Source organism: Arvicola amphibius, chromosome 14, assembly GCF_903992535.2.
Source record: "Arvicola amphibius chromosome 14, mArvAmp1.2, whole genome shotgun sequence".
Lineage (NCBI taxonomy): Eukaryota > Metazoa > Chordata > Mammalia > Rodentia > Cricetidae > Arvicola > Arvicola amphibius.
In genome coordinates, this window is record NC_052060.1 from 907,369 (window position 1) to 922,597 (window position 15,229).

Consider the following 15,229-nt stretch of genomic DNA (forward strand, 5'->3'; position numbering starts at 1 on the left):
ACAAAGGACATTTCTTCAGGCTCTCCTAAACACTGACTAGTTCACTAACCAAGTTCCTGGCATTACAAACCAGATGGGTTACAGGGGATAGCCGACCTACCCAAAGCTCTCTCGGTCACAAGACTTGCAGGCAGGTGAGTGGCCAAAGAGCGAGTTGCTCAATGTCTCACAGCTAGGTTTTGCTAGAGAAGCCTGCCAGTCCACTGATGGTGGCCACGATGGAAACTTCCCAGTATGCTCCACTTTACATAGATTGTTTAGCTCATTTAGTATTGAAAGGACCCACGATTACCCATTCCTCTACAAAGGTGGGGTGGTTTTTTGCTATGCACTGGTCCTTCAAGCAGAGAAGAGCCAGGACACTGGCTATAATCTCGCCTCGAAATGGATCCATTTGCTTTGAATAGCAAGTCATAACCACCTAGAAAATGGAGCCTTGTTCTCTGTGAACTACAACTCCCAGTGGCCTCCACGAAAAGCACTTACAGGAAAGTACCCAGCGAATCCGCCCACCTTTCGCCTTCAATTCCCGACATGCCTTTCACACCCGGGATTTCCTACTTTTGTCCAGATTTCCCGTTTTCAGGTCATTTCGTAGCGACGGACTACAGTTCCCAGCAAGCTGAGAGGCTCGCTTCGTTTTTAAGCGTCCTCTCAGCAATTAGACTACACCTCCCAGACTGCCCGTGTATAGCACCCACGTGCAAAGAAAGGTTGGGAAAAGTGAGGCTGCTGGTCACCGGTGGTCGTCGCGAAGGAAGGGACTTTTTAATAGTCTTAAACTGAGGGGCAGTCCCCCCCCCCCTTGGGTTTCTCTTTACTAGGAGGTTGGAGCTGTCGTCGGATCTGGGTGAGTCTGACAGGGGAAGCGCTTGAAGGGCTTGACCTGAGGGCTTGCATTGAGAAGAAAGCCTACGGCGGAAGTGGCACCAGTATCCGATTGTGTAGGGAACCGAAGGAAAAGATGAAGGGGGGCGTGCCCGGTTCTCCTGCTTTCTCATCCCAGAACCTTGAAACAGCTCTCTCTCTCTCTCTCTCTCTCTCTCTCTCTCTCTCTCTCTCTCTCTCTCTCTCTCTCCCCTCTCCCCCTCCCCCCTCCCCCCCCCCCCCCCCCCCCCCCTTCTCTCTCCGCTCCTCTCCGAATCTCTGCCGCAGGCCCGTTTTACGTATTAGTGAACAGGATCTTAATGAGAATTGCAACACATCCTGGATACTGAGAAGACCAAATACGTTGAAATCCTCAGTTTTCGACTTGGCCAGGTGCTTAGAATCAGTGTGTTGGATCTGAATAGAAATATTTAAGCCCTTGTATTCATCTAGTATCATGGATAACACCGGGCTCCTCAACCCCCGCGTCTCCTATCCTGAGGTGTATAAAGAAGGAAAGAGTACCCCACTTATACAGAATTACTTGCCCATTACATGTGAAGCCCCGAGTTTGATCACCAGTACTCCCTTCCTCCCACCACAAAAACAACAATGAGATTAGGAGCAATTTCATCGCTGCTCTTAGGCTTCTGTGAGATGCTACTTAATATGGTACCAGGCTAGCAGCTGCTAGTTAGAAAGCTCACTGCAGGCTAGGCTAGCATTCTGCATTGGGCCTTTTGACTTGGTTGTTTTGATTCGAGCAGGTCTCACCTTGTAGCTCAGACTGTTCTGTAGCTTGCTGTGTGGGACAGGCTGACCTTGAACTCATGGTAATTATAATGCTTCTGACTTCAAGGCATGAGCCATCTTCACTTAGCATTTTGTTTTGTTTGTTTTTATTGAGACAGGGTCTCACTGTGTGGACCTGACCCAGAACTGCTGTGTAGACTAGGTTGGCCTTGAACTCGCTGAGATCTGCCACCCAAGTGCTGGGATAAAAGGTTTGTCCTTTTGCACTCATCGTTGATCCTTTTAAATTTTTTAGATTTTTTTTTTAATGTGTAGAAGTGTTTGTGGGCATGTATGACCCACTAAGGTCAAAATAGGGTATGGAATTGGAGTTATGGATGGTCCTCTGTAAGAGCAACACATGCTCTTAACTGCAGAGCCTTGCTCCCCCCCCACCCCCCCACACCCGCCATTAAAAATATTTAAAAGTCGAGGGCTGGAGAGATGGCTCAGCAGTTAAGAGCACTGGCTGCTCTTCCAGAGGTCCTGAGTTCAATTCCCAGCAACCATATGGTGGCTCACGACGATCTAAAGTGGCACCTCTTCTGACACAAAGGCATATGTGCAGATAGAGCATTCATATATATAAAATAAATCTTTTCAAAAAGTAAAAATATTTAAAAGTCAGGGTTTTTCTATGTAGCCCAGCCACAAGTCCCACTTAGTCTTTTTGTTCTTACTTGCCAAGTGTTAGCATTACAGATGTGCACAGTCACATCTGGCTCCTTTTACCATTTTTTCAAATTGGATTTATTATTTTTTTTCTTTTTTTAAGATTTATGTATTTATTATATATGCTGTATTCTGCTGCATGTATGCCTGCAGGCCAGAAGAGGGCACCAGATCTCATTACAGATGGTTGTGAGCCACCATGTGGTTGCTGGGAATTGAACTCAGGACCTTCAGAAGAACAGGCAGTGCTCCTAATGTCTGAGCCATCGCTCCAGCCCAATTTATTAATTTTTTAAATGTGTTTTGCCTATATATATATATATGCATTTCTTTGCATGCCTGATGCCTAGAGAAGCCAGATGATGGCATTGGATCCCCTGGAACTGGCTTTCCGGGTAGTGTGAAACACCATGTAGGTGCTGGGAATCAAATGCAGGTTCTCCTGGAAAGGAGCAAGTGCTCTTAAGTGCTGAGCCTTCTCTTTAGCCCCCCCCCACCACCACCACCACAGTCTCCCAAGGGGCTGGAAGACCTGGCTTAAAGCACTTTTTATCAGTTAATTCAGTAATCTGTTAATTTAGTCTACTGCCCAAGTTGGGAGTCTAGGAGTCTTGAGGTCCTTAAGTCTTAGAGGAAAAGCCATTCTTAGGGAGGAGTGGGTTGCTGACAGTCTGTTGACAGAGGTTTCTGTTCCACCCGGTCCCGCAGCCATTCAGTTCCAAAGAAACACACTGAGAGGTCTACATTAATTATAAACTGGTTGCCTTATTAGCTCAGGCTTATTAACTTACTCTTACATCATAAATTAACCCATAATTCTTGTCTGTGTTAGCCACATGGCTTGGTGCCTTTTACCAGCAAGGCATTCTCATCTTGCTTCCTCTGCATCTGGGTGATGACTGCAGAGCCTTTCCTCTTCCCAGAATTCTCCTGTTCTGGTTGCCCTGCCTATACTTCCTGCCTAGCTACTGGCCAGTCAGTGTTTTATTAAAACAATACAAGTGACATGTCTTTTCAGGGTACAAGATCATTGTCCCACAGCAGTGAGTCTTTCCTGTGTGAGGTTAGAAGACAGAACATGGGTTCAAGCCAATAAAAAGTCCTTATTAGCTGGCTGGCAACTGCATTGGGTATTGGGGATCCCAGTGTATCCGCAAGTATTTCTCAAGGGGAGGTTTTAAGCACAAAAAAAAACACACCCTGGGTTGACACACAGCCAAAAGCAGAACTATAAAACCAAAAAGCAAGGTTAATACATGTAGAGACTTTCCCAGAACCGCAGACTTTGATGGATTGGGTTTTTGTTTTCATTGGTGGTGCTGTGTATGAGGTGAGTTTTATGGCCTGAATAGAGTCAATTGTGTGAAGGTCTGGGGCCTGTTACATGGGCACACTGTAAGCTGTTTGTATCCTTGCTATGGCTCTCTTTACTGTCTTGTGACTGGTTGCCTTCAGGCTTTTTTTTCTTTCATTACCTGCTTCTCCCCTGTCTTGTGTTCATGCATTCACTAAATAACTGTCTTGAGTATCTCAAGTGCCAAGTTCTCCTGAGACAGCAATGCAAGGAGCTAGATAGTGTGGCTCCTGGACTCAGGGAATTTTTTTTTTTTTTTGAAACAGTTTTTCTGTTGCCCTGGCTGTCCTGGAAGTTGCTCTGTAGACCAGGCTGGCCTCAAACTCAGAGATCTGCCTGCCTCTGCCTTCCAAGTGCTGAGATTAAAGGCATGTGCCACCATTGCCTGGCAGTCTAAAGTGAATTTTTTACTTTGAAGTCAGTAGCTGGGGTTTGAATGTTGATACCGCCCCCATAGTAGCTTTATCACTGTAGATAATACATAACCCCATTGTTTTCTCATTTGTAAAGACAACTTGTGAGAAGAGATGACGTCCACTGCGCAAGAGAGTCTATGTATGCTTTAATAACATTCCTGGGTTGTGAACGGTGGTACTAGGGAAGCAGATGAATTTGAGAGTTCAAGGCCTGCTTGGTCTACATAGTGGATTCTAGGTCAACCAGAGCTACATAGTGAGACCCTGCCTCAAAAAACAAACAAGGGGCTGGAGAGATGGCTCAGTGGTTAAGAACATTGACTGCTCTTCCAGAGGACCTGGGTTTATTTCCCAGCACACATATGGTGTCTCACAACTGTCTGTAACTCCAGTTCCACGAGACCCATCATCATCACCTAGGTATACATGCATGCAAAACACCAATGCTCATAAAACAAAAATAGATTAAAAACAAACAAAAGTTCCTTCCTTAGTTCAACTTTTTATTCTGTTTCTCTTGACTCATAGTTGATGAAGAAACTTTTTGATTCTTTCACTGGTGAGATTTCTTACATCTAACCATGCGACTTTCGGCCCTGCTGGCTTTGGCATCCAAAGCCACCGTCCCTCCCCACTACCGCTATGGGATGAGCCGTCCAGGCTCCCTCTCAGACAAGAGGAAGAATCCTCCATGGAGCAGGCGGCGCCCAGTGGTGGTAGAGCCCATCTCTGATGAAGACTGGCACCTATTCTGTGGAGACATGGTGAGAACATCAAGACAGAGCGACGGGAAGGCTTGTGGGCAACAATCTCCTGCCTTTGTCCTCTCATCTTCTTACAGGTGGAAATCTTAGAAGGCAAAGATGCTGGGAAGCAGGGCAAGGTGGTCCAAGTCATTCGGCAGCGGAACTGGGTGGTCCTGGAGGGGTTGAACACGGTGAGTGAAAGGATGAGGATTGGGAAGTCTTCCCCATCTGTCTCTCTTTTCTTAAGAGCAGCATGGGGAGACAGGAAACTGGCTGAGGGGCAGACTGTACATGCAGGCTTGGGCTGAATATGCTAAGTAGTAGTAGGTAAATCCCTTCACACACTTTGCTTTCTGATAATGCCTTCTCCTGGACAGCATTACCGTTATGTTGGCAGAACCAAGGATCACCGAGGGACCATGATCCCCAGTGAAGCCCCCTTGCTTCATCACCAGGTCAAGCTAGTGGACCCTGTGGACAGGCAAGCACAGGGGCCTCTGATCAAGGGGTTTCTAACTTGAGTTATTTATCACATGAGAATGGTTTGTTGGATATGCTGGAACTCAGGGGAATCCATTTCTTTTGGGGGGGGGGGAAGAGAGAGGTTTGAGACAAGGTTTCTCTGTGTAGTCCTGGCTGTCCTGGCTACAATGCTGGCCTGGAACTCAGAGATCTGCCTGCCTCTGCCCCCTGAGTACTAGGATTGAAAGTGCACCACCACTGCCCAGTGGGGTCTGTTTCTTGCACACAATTGTCAGTAACCATGACAGAAACAAAAGTGGTAACCCAAGTTACGACTGCCTTCAATTTTGGGTTGGAGGGTGGCACAAGGATCTGGCTCTAGACTCATTTTTTTCTATTTACCAGGAAACCCACTGAGATCCAGTGGAGATTTACGGAGGCAGGAGAGCGGGTTCGAGTCTCTACAAGATCTGGGAGAATTATCCCCAAACCTGAGTTTCCTAGAGCAGATGGCATTGTCCCTGAAACATGGACTGGTAAGCTGGGGTGAGCAGGAAGAAGACAGGGATGTGAGGTGTGAGAGGAAAAGCAAAGTTGGTAGGGCTAGGGATGTAGCTTGGAGCGCTCACCTAGCTGTGTGCAAGGTCATGGCTTCCATCCCCAACACTACAAGAAATAGTCGGCAAATTATCATTTCTTCTGACTCAACAGATGGCCCCAAGGACACATCAGTGGAAGATGCTCTAGAAAGAACGTACGTGCCCCGGCTAAAGACATTAGAAGAAGATGTGATGGAGGCTATGGGGATCCAGGAAACTCGAAGACACAAGAAGGTTTATTGGTACTGAGTCTGGGTGTAGCTGCTGCCTGCTCAGTCTTCACCTTGAGAGTGGAGAGCCCTCTTCTCCAGCACTAATAAAGAGCCATGAGTGTAGCTGCTGCCCCGCCTCTTTCTTCCTCAAGTGTTTCCATTTTGTGGAGGCCAGGCATAGTGCAGCTTTTCTTGTCAGGACAGACCAGGTCGATGGTAGCCTTTCCAGGGGCAGGTCCTAAAATGTTTGGGGATAGAAACAAGGAAGAGGTCCCTTGTCCTTTTCCCTATTTACAGAAACAGGTTTTTTTTTTTTTTTTTTTTTTTTTGAGACAGGGTTTCTCTGTAGCTTTCAGGCCTGTCCTGGAACTAACTCTATAATCCAGGCTGGCCTCTGCCTTCCAGGTGCTGGGGTTAAAGGCATGGCCACTACTGCACAGCAGGAGTTAAATCTGAAGTTTTAATAAATAAAAATGACACAGAACATTACATATGGAAGGAGAGGCAGGACGCAGGCTCTAATGGTGAGGTGCACTCGCCATAGGGTCACTTGGTTGCTTTGGACTGCCAGCTGTCTTCAGTCTCAAGAACAGAGAAGGCCTGGCCCAGGGGTGTCTTGGTGGCCACCAGAACCAGATTTCTGGGAGAGAGTTCAGGGCTGAAGATGGGTAACAGCTCAGCATAGAAGCCTAGGAGAAAGTCAGTGTTGGTTAGAAGGGAAACAAGTTCACCCCAGACCCTTTCTGCCTGTCCAGTAGCACAGCACCTTATTCCAAAGAGGGAAGACACTAGCTTGAGAGCAGTCCACGGACTTTCTCAGTGCCTGAGACGCTTGCTTAAAATCTGCCTCACTGGTGCTGGACAGGGCTCAGGTTAAGAACTTGCTGCTCCTCCAGTACACTCAGGTTTGGTTTCCAACACCCACATGGCTCACAACTGCTTGCAACTCCAGTACCAGAGAATTAAACACCCAAAAAACATGTATAAACACACAAATCTTAAAACCAAAACCAGTCTAGTGGGAGGTGCTGCTAGGAACCCATATTTGCTAACAAATGCCCCCCACATCAGGTGGTGTCCAGGCCCAACAAATTGGACAAGAACTCACCTTGCTCCTGGAGATAGAGCAGACGGTCTAGCAGAATCAGCGTCTCCACTAGTGGGGCCAGCAGGAGGGCCAAGCTGAAGAAGGCCACCACACGATTCTCTTGGGCCTGCTGGGCCCAAAGGGCAGTCAGATCCAGTGGCAGCTGGGGGTCCAGACCTACTCGTTGTAACCCTTGTTGCACGTATCTATGAGACCAGCCATAAGACAAGTTAGTTCTAGACACTTCTACCTGCCACTTAACCGTTTTGTCTAGAAGCTGATTCCTACTTTAATTTGTTTAAATATACATTTTATTTTTGTTTTTTCCAGACATACAGTCTTGACTGTCTGGGAACTCACTCTGAAGACCAGGCTGGTCTTGAATTTAAGAGGTCCGCCTGCCTTTGCTTCCCAAGTTCTTGAATTAAAGGTATGAGCCACTATGCCTACCTGTGTTTTTAAGACAAAGTCTCACTATGTAGTCTAGGCTGTCCTCAAAATAACATGGAAACAGTCCTCCTCGACTCCAGAGCCAGAAAGCTGTCACAGACATGCCACTATCCATTTTAATGTTTCCTAGTCTGTGAGCTATCTGTTCAATAGCAAACGGTCCCAAATTTATCCTCATTTAGTCTTATATACAATTTAGCCGTACTTTTAGCAATTAGAAACTATTGGACTGATAATTATCTTAGTGGTAGAATTGCTAATCTAGCATGTACAAAGCCCTGGATTTGATGATTTCCAGAGTTAAAAAAAAAAGGGGGGGGGGGGCTCTGGAGAGATGGCTCAGAGGTTAAGAGCACTGACTGCTCTTCCAGAGGTCCTGAGTTCAATTCTCAGCAACCACATGGTGGCTCACAACCATCTGTAATGAGATCTGGTGCCCTCTTCTGGCCTGCAAGTATACATGCAATACATGCAAGCAGAACACTGCATATATAATAAATAAATAAATCTTTAAAAAAATAATGGAACTTGGGCAATGGTGGTGCACGCCTTTAATTCCAGCACTCCAGAGGTAGAGGCAGGCAGATCTCTGAGTTAAAGGTGGGGAGAGGTGTGTCTACAGAACTAGTTTCCAGGACAGCCAAGCCAGTTACACAGTGAAATCCTGGCTCAAAAAAACAAACCAAAGAACTTGGGATAATCTTGAACTCCCAATTCTCCTGCCATCTCCCCAAGCTAAGGTTACAGATGTAAGGTTATAGATGTAACCCATGTCATCACCTTCAATTTATACAGTGCTGGGAACTGAACCTAGGCTCAAGCACATATAAAGTATTCTACCAATTGAGTTACATTCCTAGTCCTAGGAGGACAATTTCTTTCAGAGAAATTTGGAGCAGTGTCCCTGGTTAGCGAAGTTTATGCCATTTCTTTGGGTCCACACATTTTCTTTGGCTGTGCTAAAAAGGTGGGAATATGTGGGGAGCCTCCCCAGACCTCACTCTTCAATCTTGAGTTCGTGAACCCTGGGGATTCCTTGCACACCAGGCCTCCGAAGTTCAGGGCTGGCACGTCGGATGACTGTCTCCAGTGCTGCACGGAAGCAGTGTGTTTGCAGGCCAGGGCCTGCCTTCTGTAGCCTCTTTGCATAGTCCTCAAGAGCGTGGCAGGCCCCCTCCCGGAGCCTGTAAGGTAGTTCATGGCCAGGCAACCCAGCCACCCACTGACTCAGTGGGTAGCTGCCAGGCTCACTGAGTTTCATGTAGCAGCAGCCCACTGAGGCCAAGGCTACCACTTCAGAACAGCAGCAGAAGTGTCTCAGCAAGGAAACACTCAGATCCCCACAAGCATGGAGGCCTGTGAGTAGTAGGCGGGTACTACCCTGGCATGGTGTCTCCAAAGGCAGCAGAAGCTCGTCACACAGTGCTGTGGGGCTGACCCACTGAACCACGTGGTGGGGGGAGTGGCGGGAGCCTCTTTGTACCACCTGTGGGGAGAGCAAAAGCAAAGGCAGATGCAAAGCTGGGTGGCATCCTCAGAGTTATGAGTCAGAAGCCAGGCATTAGAGACTCTGAACCAGATGAGACCATCATTTCAGACAGTACACCTTTTCGGTTTTGTTTGTTTGTTTTTTGTTTTTCAAGACAGGATTTCTATGAAGCTTTTGAAGCCTGTCCTGGAACTAGCTCTTGTAGACCAGGCTGGCCTAGAGATCTGCCTGCCTCTGCCTCCTGAGGGCTGGGATTACAGGTGTGCGCCACCAACGCCTGGCTCACCTTTTCATTTCTATCATTTTTCTTTCAGGTGGGGGAGGGGGGGACACAAGGTCTTTGCAGCCTTTTCTGACCTAAAGCTCAATATGCTGAACAAGCCAGCAAATCTGCAGATCCTGTCCATGCTGGGATTACAGGCATGTACCTGAGGATGGAACCCAGAGCCTAATGAATGCTTAGGCAACTGTCCTACCACTGAGCTGTATCCTAGCTCTACATTTCATTTCATTTTTTTAAAGATTTATTTATTTATTCATTCATTCATTCATTCATTCATTCTGCATGACTGCATGCCTGCATGCCTGTAGGTCAGAAGAGGGCACCAGATTTCATTACAGATGGTTGTGAGTCAACATGTGGTTGAACTCAGGACCTTTAAGAAGAGCAGGCAGTGCTCTTAACCACTGAGCCATCTCTCCAGCCCAAGCCCTTTCATTTCTTGCTGGTAATGAGTCTAATACCTGGGTGTGGGTTAGGGATATAGCTCAGTGGCAATGGGCTCCATCCCTAGCCCAGCAAATAACAGTACCCATCTGGCCACATCATAGTTTACTATGAGAACATACCAGTGTGGAAATCACTTATACAAACTAAAAATGCGTTTGAGATGTGGGGATGCTTTGGGGAAGGGGCAAAACGTAGCAGAAATAGGAACCATTTCTAACTGAGAAACTTGGAAGTAGAAAATGAATTTTAATATGCAGTTCCAGCCAAGCACACTGTTCCTGTAGTGCAGGCTGCAAGAAGGGTAGCTTACTTTTGGGTGCCTCTTCTCCATTTTGTCTAGAGCCTGTAGGAGCTCCTGGTCGAGGCGCTGGGCTCTCTCTACCAGCCTCTGATTTCCTTCAAGGCTCTTCACCATCAGCCCCAGCCCGAGAGACATGAAACGGGAGAGATGGCCCTGGAGTCATGAGGGAGGACAGCATTGTTCAATGCCCTAAAGACTGTCACCCTATCAGTGGTGTAGACAACTGGGTCCTGGGCTCCACTAAAGTCTCCCTCTCCCACCCCACTTCTCAGCGCCTGCTTCCGTGGGCATTAGGCCTGCTCATCTGCCTTCCCCAGTGGCCTATTCTCATAACTCAAATAGACAATATGTTGAGAGTCTGGCTTACCTGGCCTGAGCCCACATCCACAACCTGGGTGCAGCCAGTGAGATCACTCAGCTTCTTCACCAACTGAAAGAAGAGGAGACAAAAGTCTCTTCTTGGCACTGGCTCCTGACTCCTGAAGTCATAAGGATGGTAGAGAAGCCAAGGCGACAGAGAAGCACTGAGGTTGCCACAGAGATGTCAGATGTCAAACCAGAGCTGAGGTGATGGCAGGTGTCTAGCCTAGTCCGCTTGCCCCTTAAGTCAATGATGCAGGAGCAAGAACCCTGTAGGCTGTGAAACTGAAAACTGACCACAGTGAATATAATAGTCGCCCCACACAGCTGCCGGTCAACTCCGGAAACATGCGGGAAAGTCTCCCAGCACCAAGACAGGATGCTAGTATGTCTGCTAAGGAAGGGGACTTCTGCACTTGCTGGTTCCTACAGTACGGGCCACACACGGCTCTCAGACTGTCTCACCTCTCCCAGTCTCCGGATCTCATGCTGCTTTTTGGGCTTGACATGTTTCCGAAAAGGCGCTGCTAGTCGGGAGCTTTGGCTGGGGTTCTCCAGGAACTCTGAGGGGGTCTGAAAGCCAGGTGTCCGGGTAAAGGCGAGGGCACAGGCTGTGGACTTCAGGGCCAGCAGGGTGAGTGGCCACACGGACCTGTACCTGAGACAGTCCAGCCCAGGCTGCCAGTGAATAGCCCACAATCGCATCCTGAGTGTATAAGCCCAGGAAGATGCAACGAGACTGTCTACATAAGGTTCAGTAAATGGCTCCGGGCTCATTCCCCAACAAAGGGCTCCTCTGTTTGCACATACCTAATCTCCTCCCCTTCCCTGGGCATCCCCAGCAGTAGGGTGGCCAGCTGTGGTGGCTTTAGTCCATCCAGTGCTTCTTGCCATGAGCTGGGGAGTGTGCCCCACAGGCTGTCGGTGAAAAATTCCTGCAGAAGAAGCCAAACAGTCACTTTCTCAGCCCCATCTTAACTCTCTACCTCATCTCCTGCTTTCTTCTGGCACTAGTGCCCAAGGCCACCAGATGCCACCAGCAGGTCTCTCCTGTTCATCTGTATCAGCTCCAGTCTGCTCCCAGCCTCCACCAGTGCCAAGGTGGCACAGAGATGCTTTCTGAACACACTTCGTTTTATTAATGTCCCCTTATTTGTGCCTCCTTTCTCCATTCAATTTCTTTTCTGGTTTGTTTGTTTGTTTGTTTGTTTCGAGACAAGGTTTCTCTCTGTAGCCATGGGTATCCTGGAACTTGTTCTATAGACACCTTTAATCCCATCATACCTGGCTTGTTTGTTTTTGAGACAGGGTCTCTCTACGTGGCCCTGGCATCCTGAAACTGAACTGTGTAGAAATCTGCCTCTGCCCCAAGGCATACACCATAATGCCTGGCTTGACCAATTTTTTCCAAATCTGTATCCCTAGCATGATCAGTGACTGACACACAGCATTAACATGTAGCCATTAAGTAACCTGTTATTTTATGATACAGACAGCTGTGTATTAACTCATTTTCATTTGTTCTTTTTAAATTCTGGGGCTTTGGGAGCCAGGAGTGGTGGTGAACACCAAAGGATTCCAACACTCAGGTGGCAGAGGCAGGAATATCTCTGTGAGTTTAAGGTCATCTTCTTTTACATAGTGAGACCCCTTCGGAAAATAATCAACTAAGAAAAAAAAATTAAAAAGCCGTAGATGTAGCTGCCCAGTGGTGGCGCACGCCTTTAGTCCTAGCACTTGGGAGGCAGAGGCAGGCGGATCTCTGTGAGTTCGAGGCCAGCCTGGTCTACAAGTGGTAGTGCCAGGACAGGCTCCAAAGCCACAGAGAAACCCTGTCTCGAAAAACAAACAAACAAACAAAAACAAAAACAAACAAACAAAAAGCCTTAGTTGTTAGGGAAGTTACCTGCCAGTGAATCAGACTCTGATCTCCACAACCCTGATGCCAAAACCACCTATCCTATCTTCTGGTAATGGCCTCCAGACTGGCAAGGTGGTGCACACCTTTTCCCAGCATCAGGAGGCAGAGGCAGGAAGATCTCTATGAATTCAAGGTCAGCCTGGTCTATATAGTGTTCCAGGATAGCCAAAGTTCATCTAAAAAATAATAATTTTTGAGGTTTTATTTATTCACTAAAATCTATTCTAAACTCAGAGAGACAAGAGTCTTGTACGTGTAGAGTTTACTTTGCAAAATAAAATTCAGTAACAGAGGTTTAACTCAATGTTAAGAGTGCTTGATGAGCCAGGCAGTGGTGGCGCACGCCTTTAATCCCAGCACTGAGGAGGCAGAGGCAGGTGGGTCTCTGTGAGTTCCAGGCCAGCCTGGGCTACAGAGTGAGTTCCAGGACAGCCTGGGCTACAGCAAACAAACAACAAAAAAAGAGTGCTTGATGAGCATGCATGAGATCTTGGGTTCCATCCCCAGCATTGCAAACTAATGCAAATAATGATTTCAGCTAACATAAATACTACATTCGATAAAATGTTCATGAAAACTATTTAACAGAGAGCTTAAAGGACAACTACTTTAAACTCCACAGAAAAAAAATGTCATGTAAAGAAAATACAAGTAAAAGTACTCATACTTTCACTATTCTGAAAACACTTAAGCATTTATTTACTTTTTTAGTTTGGAAGACTTTTTTTGCTGTTGTTTTTGAGACATGTCTCACTATGTAGCTTTCACTAGCTTGGGACTCAAGAGACTGCCCGCCTCTGCAATCCAAGCGCTGCAATTACAGTGCTGCAACCACAACCCCTCCAGTTGACAAAAATGTTGGCAGCACTTAGGGAGTTAACCCAGGGTCTCATACAAGCTAGACAAAATTTTGACAAAGTACTTTCACTATTAATTTGTATGTGTATGTCCTCTGTGGACGGGTCTGTGCATGTGAATGCTGCTGCCCGCAGCACATCAATACCTGAAAGTGGAGTTAAATATGATGTGAGCACCGTTATGTAAGTGCTGGCTGCAGAACTGGCTTGGAAAAAGCACTCCATGACTTCTTTTTTTCCCTTTGGTTTTTCAAGACAGGGTTTCTCTGTGTAGTCCTGGTAGTCCTGGAACTCGCTCTGTAGACCAGGCTGGCCTCAAACTCACAGAGATCCGCCTGCCTCTGCCTCCCAAGTGCTGGGATTAAAGGCGTGCACCACCACCGCCCAGCACAGTAAAACCAAAGTGCCATCTCTCTAGCTCTAGACAAGCATTTACCAAAGAGCAGCAGTACTGAATCTGTGGGTTGCGACCCCTTGGGGGTCACGTATCAGATATCCTGCATATCAGATATTTACATTATCATTCCTAACAATAGCAAAATTTGTTATGAAGTAGTAAGGAAATAATGGCTGGGGTCACCACAGCATGAGGAACATATATATATATATATATATATATATATATATTCCTCATATATATATATATATATATATGAGTCACAGCATTAAAAGGTGCACGCAGCACAAATTTTAATTGTTTTTAATAATAAAAACCCAGTCAGATAGTAGGATAAATGCTGAAAGGTCAGAGAAATAAGAGAGCCAGTGACTAGAGAGACTTTTTACCTCTATCCAATTCTCAGATTAAAGGCCGACTGAAGGTAGCTGAGATCCCGTCTCCACCCACTTTATAACCCTGTCTCCACCTCCCTAGCTCTGGGATTAAAGGCCTGTACCTCCCAAGTACTAGAATCAAAGGCATGAGAGCCAAAGTGTAGGGTTCAAAGGTGTGTGTCACCACTGCCTCGCCTCCACCCCCGATCTTCAGGCAAGTTTTGTTAGAGCACAAAGTATCACCACAGTTGAGAGACACTGCTCTAAAGTTACAGCTCCCCACCACCAAGCAGGTGATTATCTCTGTGTGTGGGGTGGGGGGAGAAATGAGAGGAATCTCAGCACTAGTCTGAGCTGGCGGCAAATCAGGGCAATTCATCTGCCTGTCTTTTGAGGTAGGATGACAGGCAGGAACCATTACCCATGCTTGACCTGCTTTTTCATCTTTTCAAGTAATATAGTCCAGTCCAGGCTAGTCTGAGGTGCTGGGATTACAGGTCTGCACCACATCTGGCCAAGCACTTCCTCTTCATCAATATGCTCTTTATTACTGCCTTTTAGTGGGGATAAAAGCCGTCTCCAGAATTCCTCTACAGTAGCCTCCTAACCACCCCAACCGCCAGAAGCACCCCGCCCTCAACCCAGTGGCCTCACGATGATGTAGGCGTCCAGGATGGAACGGTAGAGCGCTAGGACGCGGGTGAGGTTCACAGCCAGTTGCCTTCTCTTATCATGCGACAGGCCACGGACTGAGACGCCCGGCATCTTGCCGCCAGACTGGCGGTGCAAGGGAGGGGAGAAGATGAAGAGATCCAAGTTCGCTACCACGAGGGCGTGAGACCCGAGCAGGGCTCAACTCTGTTGGCCCAACGCGAAGCGAGCTCTCCGAGCTCGCCCGGCAACACCTCTTTCCGCAGTCTCGTCCAGCATGAAATGACCGGGCGCACTTGTCAAATGGCACAGCTTCCGCCGAGGAAAGCCATGACCGTCAGAGACTCAAGGGGTCTCGGTGACGTCACAGATGCGCGCCCAGTAACCGCTCAACGCCGGGCGGCCAGCTGCAGGTCCCGCCTTTCCTCCCGGAAGTGGGGCCACGGATCCGGCGCGCGCTGCTCCGCTTCCGGCGGCCCACCACCTTCG

At 47.5% G+C, this 15,229-nt stretch overlaps 2 protein-coding genes across 4 annotated transcripts; one reads left to right on the forward strand and one right to left on the reverse strand.

Moving 5' to 3' along the window:
* Nucleotides 1-610: 610 nt before the first annotated feature.
* On the forward strand, nucleotides 611-6,243 carry Mrpl24 (mitochondrial ribosomal protein L24). Of its 2 annotated transcripts, XM_038310951.2 has the most exons (7): nucleotides 611-850; nucleotides 1,779-1,871; nucleotides 4,630-4,865; nucleotides 4,943-5,038; nucleotides 5,225-5,328; nucleotides 5,715-5,845; nucleotides 6,021-6,243. In XM_038310951.2, the coding sequence occupies exons 3-7, from the start codon at nucleotides 4,683-4,685 to the stop codon at nucleotides 6,155-6,157; spliced, it is 651 nt and encodes a 216-aa protein (XP_038166879.1). In that variant the 5' UTR covers nucleotides 611-850; nucleotides 1,779-1,871; nucleotides 4,630-4,682; the 3' UTR covers nucleotides 6,158-6,243. The 2 variants fall into 2 exon arrangements, with proteins under 2 accessions (XP_038166879.1, XP_038166878.1); XM_038310950.2 differs by lacking the exon at nucleotides 1,779-1,871 and having other exon boundaries at nucleotides 614-850.
* A 323-nt stretch (nucleotides 6,244-6,566) lies between these two features.
* Nucleotides 6,567-15,093, reverse strand: Mettl25b (methyltransferase like 25B). 2 transcript variants are annotated; one of them, XM_038310946.1, is made up of 8 exons: nucleotides 14,744-15,093; nucleotides 11,348-11,472; nucleotides 11,003-11,195; nucleotides 10,545-10,607; nucleotides 10,187-10,330; nucleotides 8,659-9,143; nucleotides 7,229-7,413; nucleotides 6,567-6,809 (listed from the first exon to the last, which is right to left on the reverse strand). In XM_038310946.1, the coding sequence occupies exons 1-8, from the start codon at nucleotides 14,852-14,854 to the stop codon at nucleotides 6,667-6,669; spliced, it is 1,449 nt and encodes a 482-aa protein (XP_038166874.1). In that variant the 5' UTR covers nucleotides 14,855-15,093; the 3' UTR covers nucleotides 6,567-6,666. The 2 variants fall into 2 exon arrangements, with proteins under 2 accessions (XP_038166874.1, XP_038166875.1); XM_038310947.2 differs by lacking the exon at nucleotides 8,659-9,143.
* Between the last annotated feature and the right edge of the window lie 136 nt (nucleotides 15,094-15,229).